Genomic DNA, 18846 nt, shown 5'->3' with positions numbered 1-18846 from the left:
CCATATCATCTCTGTATGAATGGTCCCAAAAAAAATGAAATCATCTCTATGAGTTAATAAAAATGTCATTATTATTGAGGATAAGATCGTATAATGTCAATAACTTATCTTTGTATTATGATAAGGACATGTAGTCCGTTAGTTTAGCGTCTTTGAACTTATCCTATTCAAGGAGTCTCATGTATAAATACACAAGTCGTGAATGTTAATAAAACAATTTGGTTGGATATCAAAACTCTACATGGTATGAGAGCCAGATATGGTGGTCTTTGTACTACCCTTGTCGCTATGGATCCTCTTTCTTCCCTTGGTGAAATTTATAGCAGAGTGATACCTGAAGAACAGAGGCTATCTTCTGTTCGTGTTCATGAACAAAAGGACGAGGCAGTGGGTTTTCTTGCTCGTACCGATGTTTCGGGTGGAAACAGACCAGACTCTATCTTAGGCAAGGGTCGTTTTGTCGTGTTCTCATTGTGGGCGTAACGGTCATGAGAAGCGCGAATGTTGGCAACTTGTTGGTTTTCCGGACTGGTGGACTGAACAAAATGAGAAGGGTAACAATGGCTGTGGTACATGTGGTCGAGGAAGAGGTGGTTGTGGTTCTGGTCCTGCCGGTGGTGGTCGTGGATGCGGTTAGATTGTTGCTGCTCATGCAATAAACTCCAACTCCTCTGTTTTCCCAGAATTTACACAAGATCACTTGCGGGCCTTATCTCAACTTCTCCAAGACAAATCCAACAATGGCAATTCAAGTCCTGCGGGTTCCGATAAATTGTCTGGTAAGATTAATCCTGGCAATGTGATCTTGGATAGAGGAGCGTCTCACCATATGACTGGGACGCTATCCCTTTTAACCAATGTCGTGCCTATCCAACAAAGTCCAGTGGGATTTGCTGATGGCAGTAAAGCGTTTGCTGTTAGTGTGGGCGTTTTCCCACTTTCGAACAATGTCAAGTTGACTAATGTTCTCTTTGTGTCGTTGTTAAACTGCACCTTGATATTTGTTTCTAAAATTCTGAAACAAACAAAGTGTCTTGCTACGTTTACTGACACAATTTGTTTTCTACAGGACCGTTTCTCAAAGACTTTGATTGGAAGCAGTGAAGAGCGTGATGGTGTGTATTACCTGACAAATGTAGCTACTGCGAAGATTTATATGGCTAAAGGGGTTCCTGATCAAGCTTTATGGCATAGGCGTTTAGGTCATCCGAGTTTTTCTGTTCTTTCGGCTTTACCTCAATTCAACCGTGTTTCCTCTACTGTTAGTTCTTCCTCTTGTGACGTGTGTTTTCCAGCTAAACAGACCAGAGAAGTGTTTCCCGATAGTTTTAATAAAACTCAAGATTGTTTTTAAATGATTCATTGTGATGTTTGGGGACCATACCGTGTTCCATCCTCTTGTGGGGCTGTTTATTTTTTAACAATTGTTGATGATTTTTCGAGAGCAGTGTGGACTTATCTTTTACTCGAAAAATCAGAGGTTCGATGTGTTCTCACTATTTTCTTGAAGTACACTGAACGACAGTTTGGAAGAACTGTTAAGACGGTATGTAGCGACAATGACACAAAGTTTATGTGTCTTGCTCCCTATTTTCGTGAAAATGGTATCATTCATCAAACATCTTGTGTTGGGATACCACAACAGAACAATCGTGTTGAACGCAATCATCGCCATATCCTTAATGTTGCTCGAGCTATGTTATTTCAAGCAAACCTACCAATTAGGTTTTGGGGTGAAGCAGTTTTAACGGCTGCGTATTTGATAAATTGCACTCCATCTTCTATTCATTCTGGTTGTTCTCCATACGAGGTTCTTCATAACAGCAAGCCAGATTATGATCAACTTCGTGTGTTTGGATCAGCTTGTTATGTTCATCGTGTAACACATGACGAGGACAAATTTGGACAGCATAGTAGGATGTGTGTATTTGTGGGTTATCCTTTTGGTAAAAAGGGTTGGAAAGTTTTTGATATTGAGCGTAATAAATTTTTGGTGTCACGAGATATTGTTTTTAAAGAGAACATATTTCCTTTTGCAACACCACACGTCCCTCCTCTGGTGTATGTGTCTCCTTCGGTGGTTCTTGGTGATGATAATTGGTTGTTTCCGACTTCGTTAGCCAGGGGGAGTTTCCTTGAAACTCCTTCCATTGATCCAGATAACGAACAAGGAGAAGCTTTACCTGTTGATGGTCTTGGTTCTACAGCGCCATCAGTTTCTTCTATTATTAATACTACAGTTGGTGTTTCCTCTATTCCAACAAAACATGTCCATGGTTCTGCGGCTACTACGACTCCTTTACCGACTGCAGTTTTATCTCCTGCAGTATTTGTTTCTCCAACGAGTTCTCATTCTGACTCTGTTTCTGCTCCTACCTTTGTTTCGGCGATTGTTCCTGTTGTACAGTTGGTCCCTGTTTCTCCACCAAAACAACGTAAAAGTACACGTACTACTCAGCCCTCTGTGAGGTTACAAGATTATGTACTCTATAATGCTACATACACACCATCGACAAATCGCGCTCTTCCCGCCTCACCAACACAGTATTCGACATCGGTCCAAGGTACGTCACCATATCCTATCACATATTTTGTGTATGATGCAAAATTTTCTCCAAGTCATCGTGCTTACTTGGCTGTTATCACTGCTAATACGGAGCCTAAGAGTTTTAAGGAGGCTGTTAAAATAAATGTTTAGAATAATGCAATGTTTAAGGAGGTTGATGCTTTGGAACTCCTTCAAACTTGGGATGTGTGTGATTTGCCTCCTAGCAAAGTCGCGATCGGCTGTCAATGGGTCTTCAAAACCAAGTACAATGTCGACGGTATGTTAGAACGTCACAAGGCTCGCCTTGTTGCTCTTGGCAATAATCAGGTTGAGGGGGAGGATTACAGGGAAAATTTTGTACTTGTTGTTTGTATCACGACAGTTCATACCCTTCTTTGCCTTGTGGCTGCTAATCAATGGGAGGTTTATCAGATGGATGTTCATAATGCTTTTCTCCATGGCGATCTTGAAGAGGAGGTTTATATGAAGCTTCCTCCTGACTTTCGGCACTCTCACCCTGAAAAAATTTGCTGCCTTCGCAAGTCTCTATATGGTTTAAAACACTTCCCGTGTTGCTGGTTTAAGAAGTTGTCTGATTCTCTCCTCAAGTTTGGTTTTGTTCAGTCCTATGATGATTACTCATTCTTTTCTTATACACACAAGAATATTGAATTGAGAGTGTTGATCTATGTTGATGACCTTATCATTTGTGGATATGATGGGTACATGCTTACAAAGTTCAAGGAGTATCTTGGTCGCTGTTTTGCTATGAAAGATTTGGGTAAACTGAAATATTTTCTTGGTATCGAAGTAAGTCGGGGGCCTGACAGTATCTTCTTGACACAACGCAAATATGCTCTCGACATCATTGATGGTACTGGTAATCTAGGTTCTCGTCCGGCTTATACCCCACAAGAACAAAATCATCATCTCGCTTCCGATGATGGTCATTTGCTTTTGGATCCTAAGCCTTATCGTCGTCTGGATGGTCGTTTGTGTTATCTCCTTCACACTCGGCCTGAGCTGTGTTATTCAGTTCACGTTTTGTCACAGTTCATGAAGTATCCGAGGGAGGTTCATTTAGAGGCTGCATTGCGGGTTGTTCGGTTTCTTAAGGGCTCCCCTAGTCAGGGTATTATGCTTAAGGCTGACACCGATTTGTCGCTCGATGTTTATTGTAATTTGGATTGGAGTTCCTGCCCAAACACTCGTCGTTCGTTAAGTGCTTATGTTGTGTTACTTGGTGGCTCACCCATTTCTTGGAAAGCAAAGGATACGGTTTCACATTCTTTCGCCGAGGCCGAATACCGAGCTATGTCGTTTGCGCTTAAGGAGATTAATTGGCTGCATAAGTTGTTAAAGGGTTTTGGTATCAACCGCGCTGCGCCTACACGTTTGTTCTGTGATAGCAAAGCAACCATTCATATCGCCTCTAATCTGGTCTTTCATGAGCGTACTAAACATCACAATGAATGATGCGGTTCGTGATGGCATCATTACTACTCAACATGTTCGTACTACTGAACAGCTAGCGGACATCTTTACAAAGGCTCTTTGTCGCGATCAGTTTCATTACCTTATGTACAAGTTGGACGTTCAGGATCTTCACACTCTAACGTGAGGGGGAGTATTGAGGATAAGATCATATAATGTTAATACCTTATCTTTGTATTATGATAAGGACATGTAGTCCATTGTTTAGCATCTTTGAACTTATCTGATTCAAAGAGTCTCATGTATAAATACACAAGTCGTGAATGTTAATAATACAAGTTGGTTGGATATCAAAACTCTACAATTATTAAATCAACGAATTGTATAAACGGAGATGCTGAGTCTCTCGGTCTCAGGTCAATGTTTATACTTGCATATGATAATGGATTTGTCTAGTTAAAAAGAAATAAAAAAAAGGAATTAAAGCGTTTATTAGAAATTTGACAAAATCAGTTACAAAAATATTTGAACATACAACAAACAGGTTTAAAAAATTTGTATGTGGTTTTATTTTGGACTTAGATATTTCTAATACATTTGTCATCATGGTTTAGTGACAACACTAACAAAACCAGTCTCTTGAAACCTGTGAAACTATCAAAACAATCAGAATATGTGAAGATTGGGATAATGTTGATTAAGGAAGATTATAATGTGCCATTCAGTCGAGTAGACAATATCACAACATCAGTCACCCAAGGCTTCTTTGACATCCAATGTTTTTTTTTTTATCAAATAGGAGGGTGAAGAAGTGCTTGGTTCTCGGTTATTTGGGTTCGGTTCGGTTGAACCAAACAGTTAACCGAAGGAAAACAAAACCTCCTGTACTTTAATAAATTCTTCTAGATTTAATTGATTTTTTTTTATTTGTTCAAGACACTAGTCAGTTGACTAGTTGATTTCTTTTTTTAGTTAGCGAGAGCTGCTTTATTTTGTGCAGTATCCTTATTGTGTATCGAGCTAATCTCCGAATTGTCTGCCTTACAGAGTGCCCTTAAAGTGTTCGATATAATGCCTCCGAGATCTCGGGACAAAATGGTATGCCTTGGATGAAATTTATTTGGATCTTAGATCTTAAAATACTTCACATTTCTCGGGGAAATATTACTAAACTCGTGGGGTTTTTAATAGTGTGTTTGTAGGATATCTACTAATAGTGTCGTGTCAGCAGCTATGATATGAAAGCATTTCTTTCGAGTCCAGGTGCTCGGGGCAAGAACTAACAAGCTTCTTCAAATTGATGAAGAATTCAACTTTTTTTGAGGGTGATCTCTGAATTCTTTTTTTTTCCCCCATTTGGATTACATGGTCGGCGAAATAGTCTCATATGAGCCCTCATCCACAGTCTCTAAATTCTGATCTGACGAGATAGTAACCAAAACCTATTAATTAGTACTTTTGCATAGAAGAAAGAAAAAAATGTTTGGAAAGTCTAAAGCTTGAATTAGAGCTATTGAGATTATTAGGGCTTATCTTATCACTGCGGTGATCTTTTTGCATAGGAGTGTAATTGAGTTGCAAACTCAACTCACTTTAGCTGACAACTTAGATCGATTAGTTTAGTTGGATTTTGATTTGGGAGAGCAGGGGATGGATGCTCTAGGAAATTCATTTCTAAAGCTTCTTTGGTATTTTTTGTTCTTAGTTTATTGCTTGCTCCTCGTTTTGTAGTGGATAGAATTAAAATAACACGTTCTGAGTGCACTTAATTTGAGTCGTCAATTATATCTTCCTGCAAAGACGTCAGCTGAGTCAAAGTAAGTTTCATATTGCTTAATTTATTACACTCTGTTTCTCTTCAACATCCTTTCTCTTAAGTTGTTTAATTGTGCTAGTTCAGTAATTCACTTGTTGAAATGATATGTTGTTACTCAAACGCTATGCAGAGAAGGAGATCTTCCTCTTATAGTGGCCATACATTTTTGCAGCCTATGGCTCCAATTGAAGGTATTATCCAGGTTCAAGGGGACATAACTTATGCCCGGACTGCTCAAGTGGCTTAATTTCTTGACTCCTATCTCATAGATTTTTCAATATATATTTTTCTATATCCTTGGGTATGCTTGGAGTTGACTTTGTTTCTTTGGCTTACCCATTTTCGTTTTATCTCAATGTCATTAGACACTTTGACGGCTGTAAAGCGGACCTGGTTGTCTGTGATGGTGCTCCAGATGGTAAAACAGCATATACAATGTCTGTTTCGCCGTTCAATTTTTACCATATGCTCTCACAATCACACGTTTAACAATTTGGTTCGCAGTTACCGGTTTGCATGACATGGATGAATTTGTCCAGTCCCATCTCATTTTAGCTGTAAGTTGCTTGATTTCTGTTACAAGAGTTGGTGTGTCGTGTTAGCAGAAAATTTAGCAGTAACTTGAAGTATATGATCATGAATAATAACAAATAACAAACAACCCCTTTTGTCAGGGCTTAACTGTAACCCATGTTCTTAAAGGTGGAAAATATATTGCAAAGAGATTCCGCGGAAAAGATACAACTCTCTTGTGCTGTCAAGTAAGTTTACATGCTGTGCTCATGAATTTAACTGTCAAGTAAGTTTAGATGTTGTGCTATATTTTACTGTCACTTTTACTGATATAGTTTAATTCCTTTTATTTGTAGCTGAAGTTGTTTTTCCCAACTGTAGATTTAGTGATGAAGCTAAGAAGAAGAGATCAGTGGGAAGAAGTAGATTAAAGGAGCTGAGAGAAGAAAGGTTGTAGAGGAAGAGGATTGAGAAGGAAAGAGAGAGAGCCCTTTTCATGAAACAGAGCCAGAGAAACTGTGGTTTTTCCCGGAGGTGAGTCTTTTGATTACATTGGTGGTTCTGGTTTCACAGTTCATGATGAAATTATACTTAATTTGCGTAGTCTTCCTACATATTAGTATCTAAGTGTTGCTTGATTCCTATCCCTAGTGTTGTTTTATTGCATAGAGCTACTTGATGCTTGTACTTCTTGTGTTGATAGAACCATGGTAGATAGTTTTGAGTGTGATAGATATCTGGGGATCTAGGAATCAATAAGTTACCAGGTCTTAACCTTTTTAGTATATATGAAAGTTTAGTGAAGCATGGTTGGTAGTTAATTCGACGTTTGATGGTAGCATTTAGACCCTCAAAGTTGGAACTATGTGGGTAATTCGAACTGTTTTGTTTCAACATTGGGTTGGAGAACTGTTTTGGTTGCTGATAATCCCATTGGTTCCAAGTGGAACAAGCAAAGCAAACTTATGGTCATCAGAAAAAGAGTACATAATTGAGTGAGCTAGTAATTAGTTTGTGAAATTATGTAGGTGATTCAAAGGTATTTTTATTACCACCTATCGATATTTGTGTATAGATGTTTATTGCCTCCTGCTCAGAAGAAAGTAATAGTACACTATTCTGAACCTGGATATTGCATAGTACTCCATTTGTGCTGATAGAATCATGGTAGATAATTAAGAGTTCGTTTTGCAGACATCACAGTGTATTGTATTGCTTGTTCTCTAAGCCTGTACAGGAAGTGTGGTAGATTTTAACACACAATTTGCATTTGATATGGACCCAATGTTAAGAGTTTTTTTGTATGAAGCTGATGTTTACCCCACTTATTGTCATAGACTCATTAGGTATCTCCTCCGTTTGTAGTCAAAACTAGAATCTCCCTTTCGACAGTTCAATATCTTCTTTGAACTACCAATACCAAAGTCAGTAATAGGTGTGAGGTAGAGAGACTTAAATAGCCTTATTTTTGGTGAGTGTGTGCATATATAACCTTAGGCTCGTAACCACTTTAGACAACACACTATTTCAGCTACTGTGACATCAGTACTAAGACTGAAGTTGGTAGCTGAAATCCCGTTGGTTCCTTCGTGAATAGGCACACCAAAGTTATAATTTTGAGACGATTGCTAAAATTAGTTGTGAAATTCCTGCAGGCGGTGATGGAAATCAAAAGGATGACAAAGAAGACTTGATGCAAAGATTCAAAGATGGTTTCGACGTCTGAGATGCCCCTTCTTTTGTCGTCCATCTATATGTGTGTATAGAGATGTTTCTACAAATAGAAAAATGGAAAGGACGTGTAGTGATTTTGATGGTGGAATCATTTAGTTATTGCTTCCTGCTCTCAGAGAGTTATGTGTCCCTTAAATTTGATACTCATAGCAACAATCTTGTAAGAATGTTTTTGCAATTCGACAGAGACATTTGGAAAATGATAACAAAATGAGAGGACTCATAAAGGACATTGCAGCGTATGACAAAAAGTTGTGTGGTTTTTGATAAAGCTGATAAAGCTGATCACAAACACGATTTCTCCTTTTTTGGTTATTAGAAAGATGATCACCAACTGGTTGCAGTCTCACTCATTCACTGGTTTAGATCACAAACACGGTTTCTCCTTTTGGTTTATTAGAAAAGTGATCATAAACAGTCTCAATCATTCACTTGTTAAGTTTCTTCTCTCATATGTATTAGATCACGTCCTCTCTGACCATGAGTCTTGTCTTTGTAGGGATGGTGTGAGTGAGTCTCCGTTCAATCAAGTTCTGTCTCAGATAAAAATTATGCAGGTATGGATCATGGTTCTGGTATCGCAATCTCTCATTTAGATCATGGTTCGGCAGTCTCATTTAGTCTTGAAGATGAGCAGTGTTTGTCCATAAATACCAGACTTTGGGCCATAGCATAAGGAGAGAGATGTACAGATACTTTTAAAAACTCATAAGATTTGTTTATGTGTGTTCAAATATTAATGTATCTGGTTTTTGGTTCAGATTGAAAAGTTGCCATGTTTAACTAAAAATTTTAGAGGCTGAACTCTTGCCTTTTATTTATTTGTGAACAAGCAAAGCTATCATCGAAAGTATGTATGTAATTGGCCAAAATTAGATCAAAAATTTACAAAAATGAAAGAAAAAAAAAACGAAAGGGGCAAAATCGGTATTTCAGCAGGCAAATTCCACATTATGTCATGATTGGTCAGATAGTATCATCACGACACAAAACGACAAAACTTATTTGTAGATATTATTACGAGAAGGAGAAGAAAGAAAAGAAACTGACCGTCTCTTTGGTCTCTCTCGTTGGTCCCAGCCTTTTTTTTATTATTATTTTTTTTTTTGTTGTTGTTGTTGTTGCGATTTCTCAAAAGAAAGACCCCTTCAAAGTTGAAACCCACGAGGATCATCCTCCTACTTGTTTCATGATAAAAAGCTCTGAAGAACCCAAAAAAAAAACTAGGTCACTAAAAGTTTCAATTGGTTTCTTCTCCTTCCTCCTCCACTTATGTCCGTTTTTATTTTAAAAAAATTGTCTGCTTGATAATAAGTTCTGCGTAGGTAGGTGAGAGATCTTCTTTACCTTTTTTTTTCTTATCCTCTTTATCTGATTACTTACTCTCTGTTTTCTCTAATTCCAAAAGTTACTTTTTTTTTTTGTTTTTGTTTCTTAAGCTTTATCGGAGAGGTATCTTCAAAATTCTGTATATATTTATTTTAATTTGATACTTAACGATCTAAGGCTTTAGGGATTGTAACAGGGTTTTTAAGTCTCTAATTATTGAACAGATTGATCTAAGTTTCAGTCTTACCGACGTCGCTTTTTGTCCCTTTATGTTTTGTACTAATTCTTAATCAATCACTTAAAAAGGGGTTTAATTTTGGTGTTGTGATTTATTGCAAGAGAGTTTCTCCTCATCTACCTACCCATCACTGTCTTTGGATACCTCTGGAATAATAAGTTTTTTTTCCCCCAATTTGAGTTTTCTTCTGTTATTATCTCTTGTTTGACTCCCAATATGGACCACCTTGGTCAAATTATATATAAAGCTTGATCCTTTACAAAGTTTAGTCTCTCTTGTTTCTTAGGCAAGATTTTTTAGTTGAATCACTTATTTATTTGGTTTGTATACTCACTCAATTGTGGTTGTTGTTACTGATGATAATGGTTATTATTGTCTTGTTGTAGTCAAAGTAAGTGATGGCCAAGAATGAGGAAGGAAGTGGTAGTCCGAGCTGGGGTGCTTCGTTTTTCATGCCCACCTCAGAAGATGTCGCTATGGCTTTTGCTGCTGCTGCTTCTGCTATTAACCCGCCTAGGCCTTCTGTTGTCTTTTCCTCTAAAGATGAAGGTAGTGATAGCCCTCTGGAGAGGCTACAAAGGCAGGTGTCTAAAGCGGTTAAAAACTTTTATGAAACTCCTAAAACCAAGAGTGTAGTCTACAATCCTGAGGTTTTGACCAGCCAGAAGCGTCTATGGGCGAAATTTCAGGTGCAACTATGTGTTCTCTTTTAATGGAGAAGCAACTTATGTATTCTCTTTGATGGAAAATCATGAAGGATGGATCTGTAATCACTAACTTATTTCAAACAGGATCATAAACCACTAAAAGATCCATCAAGGCTTTTTGAAAGCGTTGTTGTGGTTGGACTTCATCCTAATTGTGATATTCAAGCACTTGAGAAGCAGTACATTGCACGAAAATCTGAAGGCTCTTCTGGAAGATTACGAAGTGCACTGGTATCTCAAAACCATTCCCGTGTAGAACCCAGTCTCGAACCACAGGTGAGGTATCATCTTTTTATATATTATTTCCTCATCTGCAAGCTGCTTAAGTCTAAGTATTTACTTTATTTTCAGGTCTTACTTGTGTACCCTCCCGATAAGCAGCCTCCAATTAAATACAAGGATCTTCATTCATTTTGCTTTCCTGGAGGCATTGAGGTGCTTAATTCACTTTTCCTTATTTCCTCATAATGCATTGTCTAGTAATAGCGCATGGTGGTCATAGTTTAAATTTTATGTTGGTTCTCTATGGATGATACGTCGCTAGTACATAACAGATACTTTTAAATTCACACACTTTTGAAGCTCTTTTAAAGTGTTAGTATGCAAGTCCTTTTTTCTAGTAGATCTCCCTTGATGACTAAATGGTTCTGTTGCATATTACCCTTGATGATTTACTAGATTATATGTAAGAACAACATACTTTATATTCCTTCTTTTTACTTGTTACGTGTTTTAAGTTCATACGGGTGGCTGTTGGTTTCAGGTCCATGCTGTTGAGAGAACTCCTTCCATGAGCGAGTTGAGTGAAATTATTCTCAGCCAGGTACTTGCCTGATATGTGGAGTGTGGATGTAAAGATTGATCTTTGTAGTGGACTCAGTTTAGTAATATTGGCAAAATATTGTGGATTTCATTATTGTGTCGAGTGCCAACTTCAATTCCAAAGCGAAGATTTATATATGAAAACACGCACTAATTTAAAATCCGGTGATGCTAACTTTGCAGGAGCATCTTAGACCAAGTGACCTTTCATTTGTATTTAGGTTACAGGTAAGCATCATCTTGGCCGAACTATCCCTCTTTGTTTTAAAACCTTTATTACATTATAGCTTCTCTATTTGGATGAGTCATTTCTGTGATATTATCCCTTCAGGTTGCTGATAATTCGACTTTGTATGGATGTTGCTTACTAGTGGAAGAGATAGTGAACAGGCCGTCCAGATTGCTCTCTACGGTTTTGGACGAACAACCTGCCTGCTCATCATTAAGTCGCTATGTTATGACAACTCGCAGATGCTATTGCATCCTTACCCGACTGCCTTTTTTCGAATTGCATTTTGGTGTATTAAATAGGTAAACTTCTGAAATCTTGTTTGCCTTCATGCAGTTCAGATTATTCCAGTGTGACATAAACAGAATCTATCATGACACAGATTCTATCATCCGACAAATATGTTTGACTTGTATTTTTCAAGAAATCCTTTAATTCCTTGTTGCAGTTTTCGCTTTTTGAAGGCGTGCTCACATTGATACTCCTTTTGATGTAGCATCTTTTTGGAAGAAAGACTGGAGCATTTGATGAGTGGCATTAGTTGTGCATCTTTAGAACCTCCGACAGATTTCAGCAATGAAAAGAGCTTAAATGATTCATCATCCCAACAAAGAGACTCTGGGGAGACAAAAGAAGAAACTGTTGAAGAAGGTTCAGAACTCACTAAAGAGGACGAAATTTCTGATAATGGGACTTGTGAGGCGAATCAGAATGTTGACCTCAACGTGGATCCAATAGAGAGAGTTGTTGAGAAGACATCTGGTTTTGCAGAGTTTAACGATCATGTCGTCAAAGATGATGATTCCTTAACACCTATTAAGCAAGGCATAGAAAGTTGTTTACCAGATCCTGGCCCACTGCATCGGTGCCCTTATTTAGATGAGATCTCTGATACTAGCACTAGGTACATCACCAAATCCTTTCCTTCATCTATAGATCGCATAACAAGCAATCCTTTAACATGTCTGTTGATTAGATATCTATTTAAGTTTTTTGGATTGTTTTTATCAAACTCTATTGCCTAACAGTACTCATATCTTTACGATGATCTTGTTGACCATATTTGTATAGTGTTACCTGTAGATACAGTGCATTAGTGGTTTGAGAATTTATGTGTATCGCGTTATGAGGATTTGCATTATTTGTTTTTTTTTTCTTTTTTTTCCTTTTCTTTTCTTTCATACTGCTGCAAAGCATATAACTTGCTTTTTGCAGCTTTCAGGCTCCTCCTTGTGAGAGGAGGCATTCTAGGACTAGTGCGGATGATACCGAGACAGATGAAGCATCCTTTTCTGGTCAAGATACAAGCAGTAATTTTGACATCCTTGATTGGGCAAAGGTTCGTCTATTTTGCCTTCTTGGAAGTTTCCTGTGTCTGCCGTCATCATACTCCTAACACTCTTAACTTAATAAACCTCTACCAGTCCAAAAAAAATGGGTCGTTGCAAATACTATGCGAGTACTACCAATTAAAATGCCCAGCAAGAGGTTCAACTATCACATTTCATCCTTTGGAGCATCTACATCCGGTTGAATACCATAGACCTGATGAGGTGGCTTTGCATACTCCTGGATCAGCAATTGACCTAAGATCATGCTGCACTAATCTAGAACTCGCGGAGGTATCAACCCAATTGTTCTGAGAATCATATAATATGCTGCATTGCATATCTAAAACATATATATGACTGTCCCGAAACGCTTATCTTCCTTGGTCTTCAGGCACACAATGCGCTCATGGCTGAGGAAGAAGCAGCTGCACTATCAACATGGGCTGTTGCTTCGTTATGTGGATCACTGCGGCTTGACAATGTGATTTCTTGCTTTTCCGTATTCTCTTTTCATGACTTTACGGTTTCTGTGATGCTGATTCGTATGTACAATATATATATATATATATATATATATATATATATAAACAACACAATCATGTTTAATGATCTCCTAGTAATCTAATATTCTTGTTTACCGGTGGTCTCATATGGTTTTCATATGCGTTATATGCTGGAACTCTGTGGACTCCGAGTTGCTTTGTTTCTTATGATGATGCTAATGCATTCTTTCTTTGGTGACTGCCATTGATTGTTTCTACTGATGCTATTGGACAGAATTACCTGAAAATCTGATATTACCCTTTTCTTTGCAGGTCCTGATGATCCTATCAGGAGCACTACTTGAGAAACAGATTGTGTTTGTCTGCTCTAATTTGGTAAAGCACATACTCTGTGACATCATCTATTGATTTCAACTGTTTCAATCTTTAATACTGCATGTTCCTCTTAACTTATTTGGGTTTTTTTGGTCTTTTATGTGAAATACACAGGGAATCTTAGCCGCATCAGTTCTATCAATTATCCCAGTAATCCGTCCATTTCGGTGGCAGAGCCTTTTAATGCCGGTATTATCATGTTTCTGTCTGGTTTTCAACTGAAAAACCTGTAGGTAATCCATGTAGGATTAATGACTGGCTTTGATTTCCAGGTTTTGCCTGATGATATGCTGGAATTTTTGGACGCCCCAGTCCCTTACATAGTGAGTTTGTGATCATGACTCCTACGTTATAAGATCCGTATCATAATTCTTTATGTTGCTTAACAAGCTATGTTCATTCTAGGTTGGGGTTAAGAACAAGACAAGCGAAGTTCAGTCAAAACTAACAAATGTTATCGTCGTGGATGTTCTTAAGAACCAGGTCAGTTTCTGTCTTTGCACTCATTATCTTTTGTTAATGACCAATTGACCATGTTACCGGCTTTTATTATGGTCTTCTGAAAAAGCAAAATATCCTTCTTAGCAATCACATTAAACTCTATATATCCTGAGTTCCTTATACATATAATTTATTGATAGTGCTACATATCTTCCTTGGAAAATCATTCGGACCTGCACATGTTCACAGTCTATATTCTAATGACATTTCAGGTTAAGTCACCAAGTATGCCTCAGCTGGCTCAGTATCGAGACTTATATAATGCGCTAAGTCCCTACCATTCAAAGCTCGTTGGAGAAAGCTATCTAGCAAAGAAAAGACCAGTATATGAATGTACTGATGTGCAGGTATTTGACGCTCTCTCTTGTGTCTATTTTCTTTATCTGTTCTCTAGAGATTAGCCATGTCACGTGCTATTTCTAACCACTTGTCATCAATTGTGTTTGATTATCCATAGGTGGATGCTGCAAAAGGCTTTCTGGGTGTCCTAAGGTCGTACCTGGATTCTCTTTGCTCTAATCTGCAGTCACACACCATAACAAATGTGCAATCCAACAACGATAAGGTTTTTTTTTCATCTACAACTAAAAGATCTCCAGCCTAAGGCGTCTTTTTTATGTCCCATTCCTTAGTTTTAGAATAGATATGTTTTGTCTATCCTCTTTAAATGATTTATCAACTTTAGACATCATGCAAGTATACTATTATGTTAAGCTTGAAGTTGTTCAATCGTTCTTTCAGGTATCACTTCTCCTGAAGGAAAGTTTCATCGACTCCTTTCCTAGTCGACAGCGCCCGTTCATGAAGGTGAGAGCCCTTTCACATTAGATGCTTCATACTTAAATAGTTTCCATAAGGACTGAACTTTGCTGATACTTTTCTGTTATGATGCGAACAGCTATTCGTGGATACACAACTCTTCTCTGTACATACAGATCTCGTTCTTTCCTTTATCCAGAAGCTATAGGAAGACTACATGTATACGCATTGCTGATGAGAACACAACACCGCTCAATAGAAGTGCCGTCGACTCTGTATTTGTAAATTACTGATTGAGAAAATTGTCTACGGAAAAAGACTTCCGTAGATGAGGAATTTGATAGAGAGATGAGACAACCATCATCGTCTTTGTATCCTTCATAAACAAACAAGTTGGTGTTTTTAAGTTTTTTACTCTTGAAATCGTAATAGTAACCATAAGATCTTTTATTTGTGCATAAGATGTAGATGTTGAAACACCATTTAAACACCATTTTGTACAAAAAAAGTTTTATGTCACGTTTCATATGTAAGTGTGAACATCTTCATAAGACTAAACGTTGATAAATTCTGTACTAATTGTCACAGGGGCCTGTGAGGTTTCAATGCCCAATATAGATGACACAGCTAGTCTTGTCTTGATTGTTTCTTTAAGTGTGGTAGATTTTAACACAATTTGCATTTGATAAAAGTTACCTTAAAACCCTTTGGAAATTGCAATTCAATAGAGACTCATGATAAAAGGGCAAAAGGGCAAAATATGTTTTGTCGTTGAGACATATCCAAAGTACTAGAACATAAAACTGGCATAATCCTTAAAACAACGAGACACTATCCCGAATAAAGGGTTCCACTCTAGAGAAAGCGAGATTTAACAGAGACCAAAACACAAAGCTCCATGACGAAATCATCATCAAACGGGAGGGATAATCAAACGGATCACACCACTCTTGGCAATGGTCTTGATCTTACGGATGGGAATGTCCACTGCAGGATTGGAGAGCACAGCCACGTCACCAGAGTAGAAACGGCCACCAGTGTCGTGGCTAAGAGCAGGAGCTTCACCAGTCACCTTCACTCTCCCATTCGCGACTGAGACGGTGAAGTTCTCTTTGGGCACGCCCGGCATGTCAACACGCACGTAAAGACCACCGTTTTGGAGCACCTTAGACTCGTAAGGCATCTGAGATCCTTCACCCACACATGGATGTGGCATCAATATCGGACCAGTGAAGTTGGGGTCTACTCCACATACATCACAAACAACAACAACAACAAAGATTACTAATTAGACCAGACCAATTAAACACTCTTCTCCTATATATACACAATGTAAGTCTTGCAGAGGAGGGGAGATTAGATATGTGAATACCATTAGGATCCGATGCGGGAATAACGTGACGAGCCGTGGCATAGCCATTGGAATCTATGACCGGAATAGAAAGAAAAAAAAAACAGAGTACTGCAAACATTAAATCTATGTAAACTTATATTTTGTGTGTGGATAAGTAAATAAAAAATTTCAATAATAAAAGTTACCTTCTCCGTCAGGACCACCAATAAACGCTGTAGAAAACAAAATTCATATATTAATCAGATAATTTATCCTCCTAAAAATCTTTTAAAGTAACTAATTAATGATAAAATAAAGTTAAGGTTTTTGTTTTGGGGATAATAGCATACAGATGCAAGGAGGAGGTGGAGTTTTGGAGTGGATCCTTTTGAGAACAAGTCGGAGAACTCCATCGGACATGTGGGAGGTGAAGCCGGAGTAGAAACCATGGCATTTGCAGACGATTTTGGAGTTGATACCTTGGATAGCAAGCTTGGGACGAAGAGTGGTTCCGTCGTAACACCGGACGGTGGCGTCGTACTTGTGCTCTTTAGGAGCGTTCCCCAAGATACAAATGGCTCTGTTCGGCTTGTCAAGGAGGACATCGATGCCGTTGTTTGGAACTCCCGGCATATCGAACCTAAGGTACATGTCATCGTTCTCCAGCGGCATGAACTCGATGAAGCTTTTCGGACCACTTACAAGAAACGGGTTGTTGATTGCGTAGAACCCATCTGCACCCATCAAAGGAAAGCACAAAAAGATTAGATTTTTATCATAAAGAAACGATTTTTATGGGTTAAAAGGAAGGAGCAAAAATGATAACTTTATGAAACTGAGGTTTTTTTTAGTTAGACCTGGAGATTGAGGAACGAGAGAGACAGGGCTGACCATGATTCAACGGCTGAGTGAAGCTTTTCTCTGAGATTTGGTTTGTGAGACTAGGGGTTGAGATCTCTCTCTCTCTTTGGGTTCTTCTTCTGGCGTTTAGGGTTTTGGGAGCTTTTATGTAGGAGGGAAGGAGTGTTGTGTTGTCTGTCTAGTGAAAGAAAGACACGACAAAACACAAATGGGACACGTGTTGCTTTACTATTTGCGATTTTCACCAATAATAATCAGACGCGTGTTGTTTTCTTTTTGTGATACAGCTTTCTTAATTACGTTGCTTTATTAGCAGAAGAAATCGTGCATTTGTTTTGTGTATAAATGACATACTTACTAATTAGTGAAGTTGAAAGTAGCAAGTTTTTTAAAAATATATATATTACCAAAAAGCAATTCGAATGGTAAAGTAATTATTTAATGAAGTATTCTTTTTATTCGTCTGAGATTTGTATTTATCTGAAAGTTGCAAGTTGAAAGTTGTAACTCTATACCATGTTTCTTTCTGTAATCGGATATGTCCATTAATGTAATACAAAACATATGTGTATCAAAGTATCAACAAGCCTCTCTAATGTAAGTCTTTTGTTTTTAGTGCTAGCCAGTAGCGAGTGTCATTGATATATATAAATCATATACGAGAGATTTAGAAAAGCACGTTCATGCATACGATCCATACTTTTTTTTTTTTTCAACAAACACTCCAAGGTTTTTGGTACTCCCCTCTAAGAGGAGCATAATACAACCAACTAACTTATACAGGAGGAAAGAAAGTCACGGTGTGTTGCTTACACAAATACACAACACCAGGATCAAGCTAAAGCAAAAGAGATAACAAGCTTGAAGACAACTAGGGTACAAATAGCAGAAGCTACGATAAGTACTAAGACTACGATAAAGAGGTATTAAAACCAAATAGATAGTGAGATCCACTAAGGAGATAGGCCACATGAAGTGATAGGAAGCTGACCAAGACCGAATCATTGGCCGCAAAACGACAATTTGCCACACTGGAATAGAGAGATTCCGATGGATTTTTAAAAACCTAACTCGCACTAAAGATAATGAATCTTCAGCTCCCTAAAAAGAAAAACAGCATGTAGGTTGGAAACGAATTCCCAAAAGTCGAGTGCCGGAGAAAAGATCCAAGTAAAAACTACCTTGCCACACCAAATGGAAATATCTGAACTAAATGGATAACATAAAACGCAGATCAAGAGGAAACTGTGTGGTCAAGGGAATGGAACTGGGAGAAAAACATGAGAGCCAACAACACCTACTAGAGCTTGCAAAAGATCTCTCCGTATAGGAGGAATTTATTGTGAAATGTCTCTCATAGAATGAGGAAAATGAACTATTTCCATTAGAACAAATAATAACCTCCATACGATTTCCATTACAACAAATATTGAACAAATATTGTGAAATGTCTCGCATACGATTCATACTATAATGAAATTATTATATATGGAATTTATGTCACATTGGAAAGATCTTTATGTTTCATAGTCATCATACCAAAGAGAGTCGTCAGTGCCACGGCGACATGTAACAATCAAACAATTAATGAGGTTAATTTTAAAACAAGTCAAAGAAAGAAAGAAAGAAACATATGGTGGAGAAAGGTATAGTCAAACGTGAATGGTACATACATACATATCAAGAGGGATGGCCACCTCCTGCAACAATGGGAATCAACAACACAAACCCATGTAAAATGTCAGATATATATATATATATATATATGTTACTATTTAAAAACAAATTAAAAGACTCAAAATATGACATATCT

At 37.9% G+C, this 18846-nt stretch overlaps 5 protein-coding genes and 1 long non-coding RNA gene across 12 annotated transcripts; 5 read left to right on the top strand and 1 right to left on the bottom strand.

Annotated features, from left to right (window-relative positions):
- On the top strand, positions 237-1362 carry LOC104723459. Its single transcript, XM_010441835.1, has 2 exons — positions 237-779; positions 1070-1362. Exons 1-2 carry the CDS (start codon positions 741-743, stop codon positions 1352-1354), a joined length of 324 nt encoding a protein of 107 aa, XP_010440137.1. The 5' UTR covers positions 237-740; the 3' UTR covers positions 1355-1362.
- On the top strand, positions 1355-2698 carry LOC104727998. Its single transcript, XM_010447043.1, has one exon. It carries the CDS (start codon positions 1355-1357, stop codon positions 2696-2698), a length of 1344 nt encoding a protein of 447 aa, XP_010445345.1.
- Positions 2708-4024, top strand: LOC109127280 (uncharacterized mitochondrial protein AtMg00810-like). The gene has a single exon (XM_019231864.1). It carries the CDS (start codon positions 2708-2710, stop codon positions 4022-4024), a length of 1317 nt encoding a protein of 438 aa, XP_019087409.1.
- On the top strand, positions 4953-8275 carry LOC104723457. 5 transcript variants are annotated; one of them, XR_757348.2, is made up of 8 exons: positions 4953-5080; positions 5174-5799; positions 5929-5989; positions 6164-6216; positions 6303-6355; positions 6473-6559; positions 6668-6845; positions 7967-8275. It is a non-coding gene; the product is annotated as an uncharacterized LOC104723457 (long non-coding RNA). The 5 variants fall into 5 exon arrangements; XR_002034094.1 differs by having other exon boundaries at positions 4955-5307; positions 5714-5799; XR_002034093.1 differs by having other exon boundaries at positions 4954-5799; positions 6473-6597; positions 6693-6845.
- On the top strand, positions 9107-15414 carry LOC104723456. 3 transcript variants are annotated; one of them, XM_010441834.1, is made up of 19 exons: positions 9107-9272; positions 9999-10301; positions 10404-10595; positions 10671-10754; positions 11083-11142; positions 11325-11369; positions 11473-11672; positions 11867-12274; positions 12586-12709; positions 12795-12992; positions 13093-13182; positions 13517-13579; positions 13694-13768; positions 13852-13902; positions 13985-14062; positions 14293-14427; positions 14538-14645; positions 14822-14887; positions 14979-15414. In XM_010441834.1, exons 2-19 carry the CDS (start codon positions 10011-10013, stop codon positions 15045-15047), a joined length of 2337 nt encoding a protein of 778 aa, XP_010440136.1. In that variant the 5' UTR covers positions 9107-9272; positions 9999-10010; the 3' UTR covers positions 15048-15414. The 3 variants fall into 3 exon arrangements, with proteins under 3 accessions (XP_010440136.1, XP_010440135.1, XP_010440134.1); XM_010441833.1 differs by having other exon boundaries at positions 9107-9370; XM_010441832.2 differs by having other exon boundaries at positions 9108-9374.
- On the bottom strand, positions 15537-17173 carry LOC104723455 (putative 57 kDa heat shock protein). Its single transcript, XM_010441831.2, has 5 exons — positions 17030-17173; positions 16523-16906; positions 16379-16405; positions 16212-16265; positions 15537-16081 (listed from the first exon to the last, which is right to left on the bottom strand). Exons 1-5 carry the CDS (start codon positions 17064-17066, stop codon positions 15753-15755), a joined length of 831 nt encoding a protein of 276 aa, XP_010440133.1. The 5' UTR covers positions 17067-17173; the 3' UTR covers positions 15537-15752.

The sequence above is a fragment of the Camelina sativa genome, chromosome 11 (genome assembly GCF_000633955.1).
Source record: "Camelina sativa cultivar DH55 chromosome 11, Cs, whole genome shotgun sequence".
NCBI lineage: Eukaryota > Viridiplantae > Streptophyta > Magnoliopsida > Brassicales > Brassicaceae > Camelina > Camelina sativa.
Note: the sequence above shows the minus strand (reverse complement) of the source record. Positions and strands in the feature narration are given on the sequence as shown.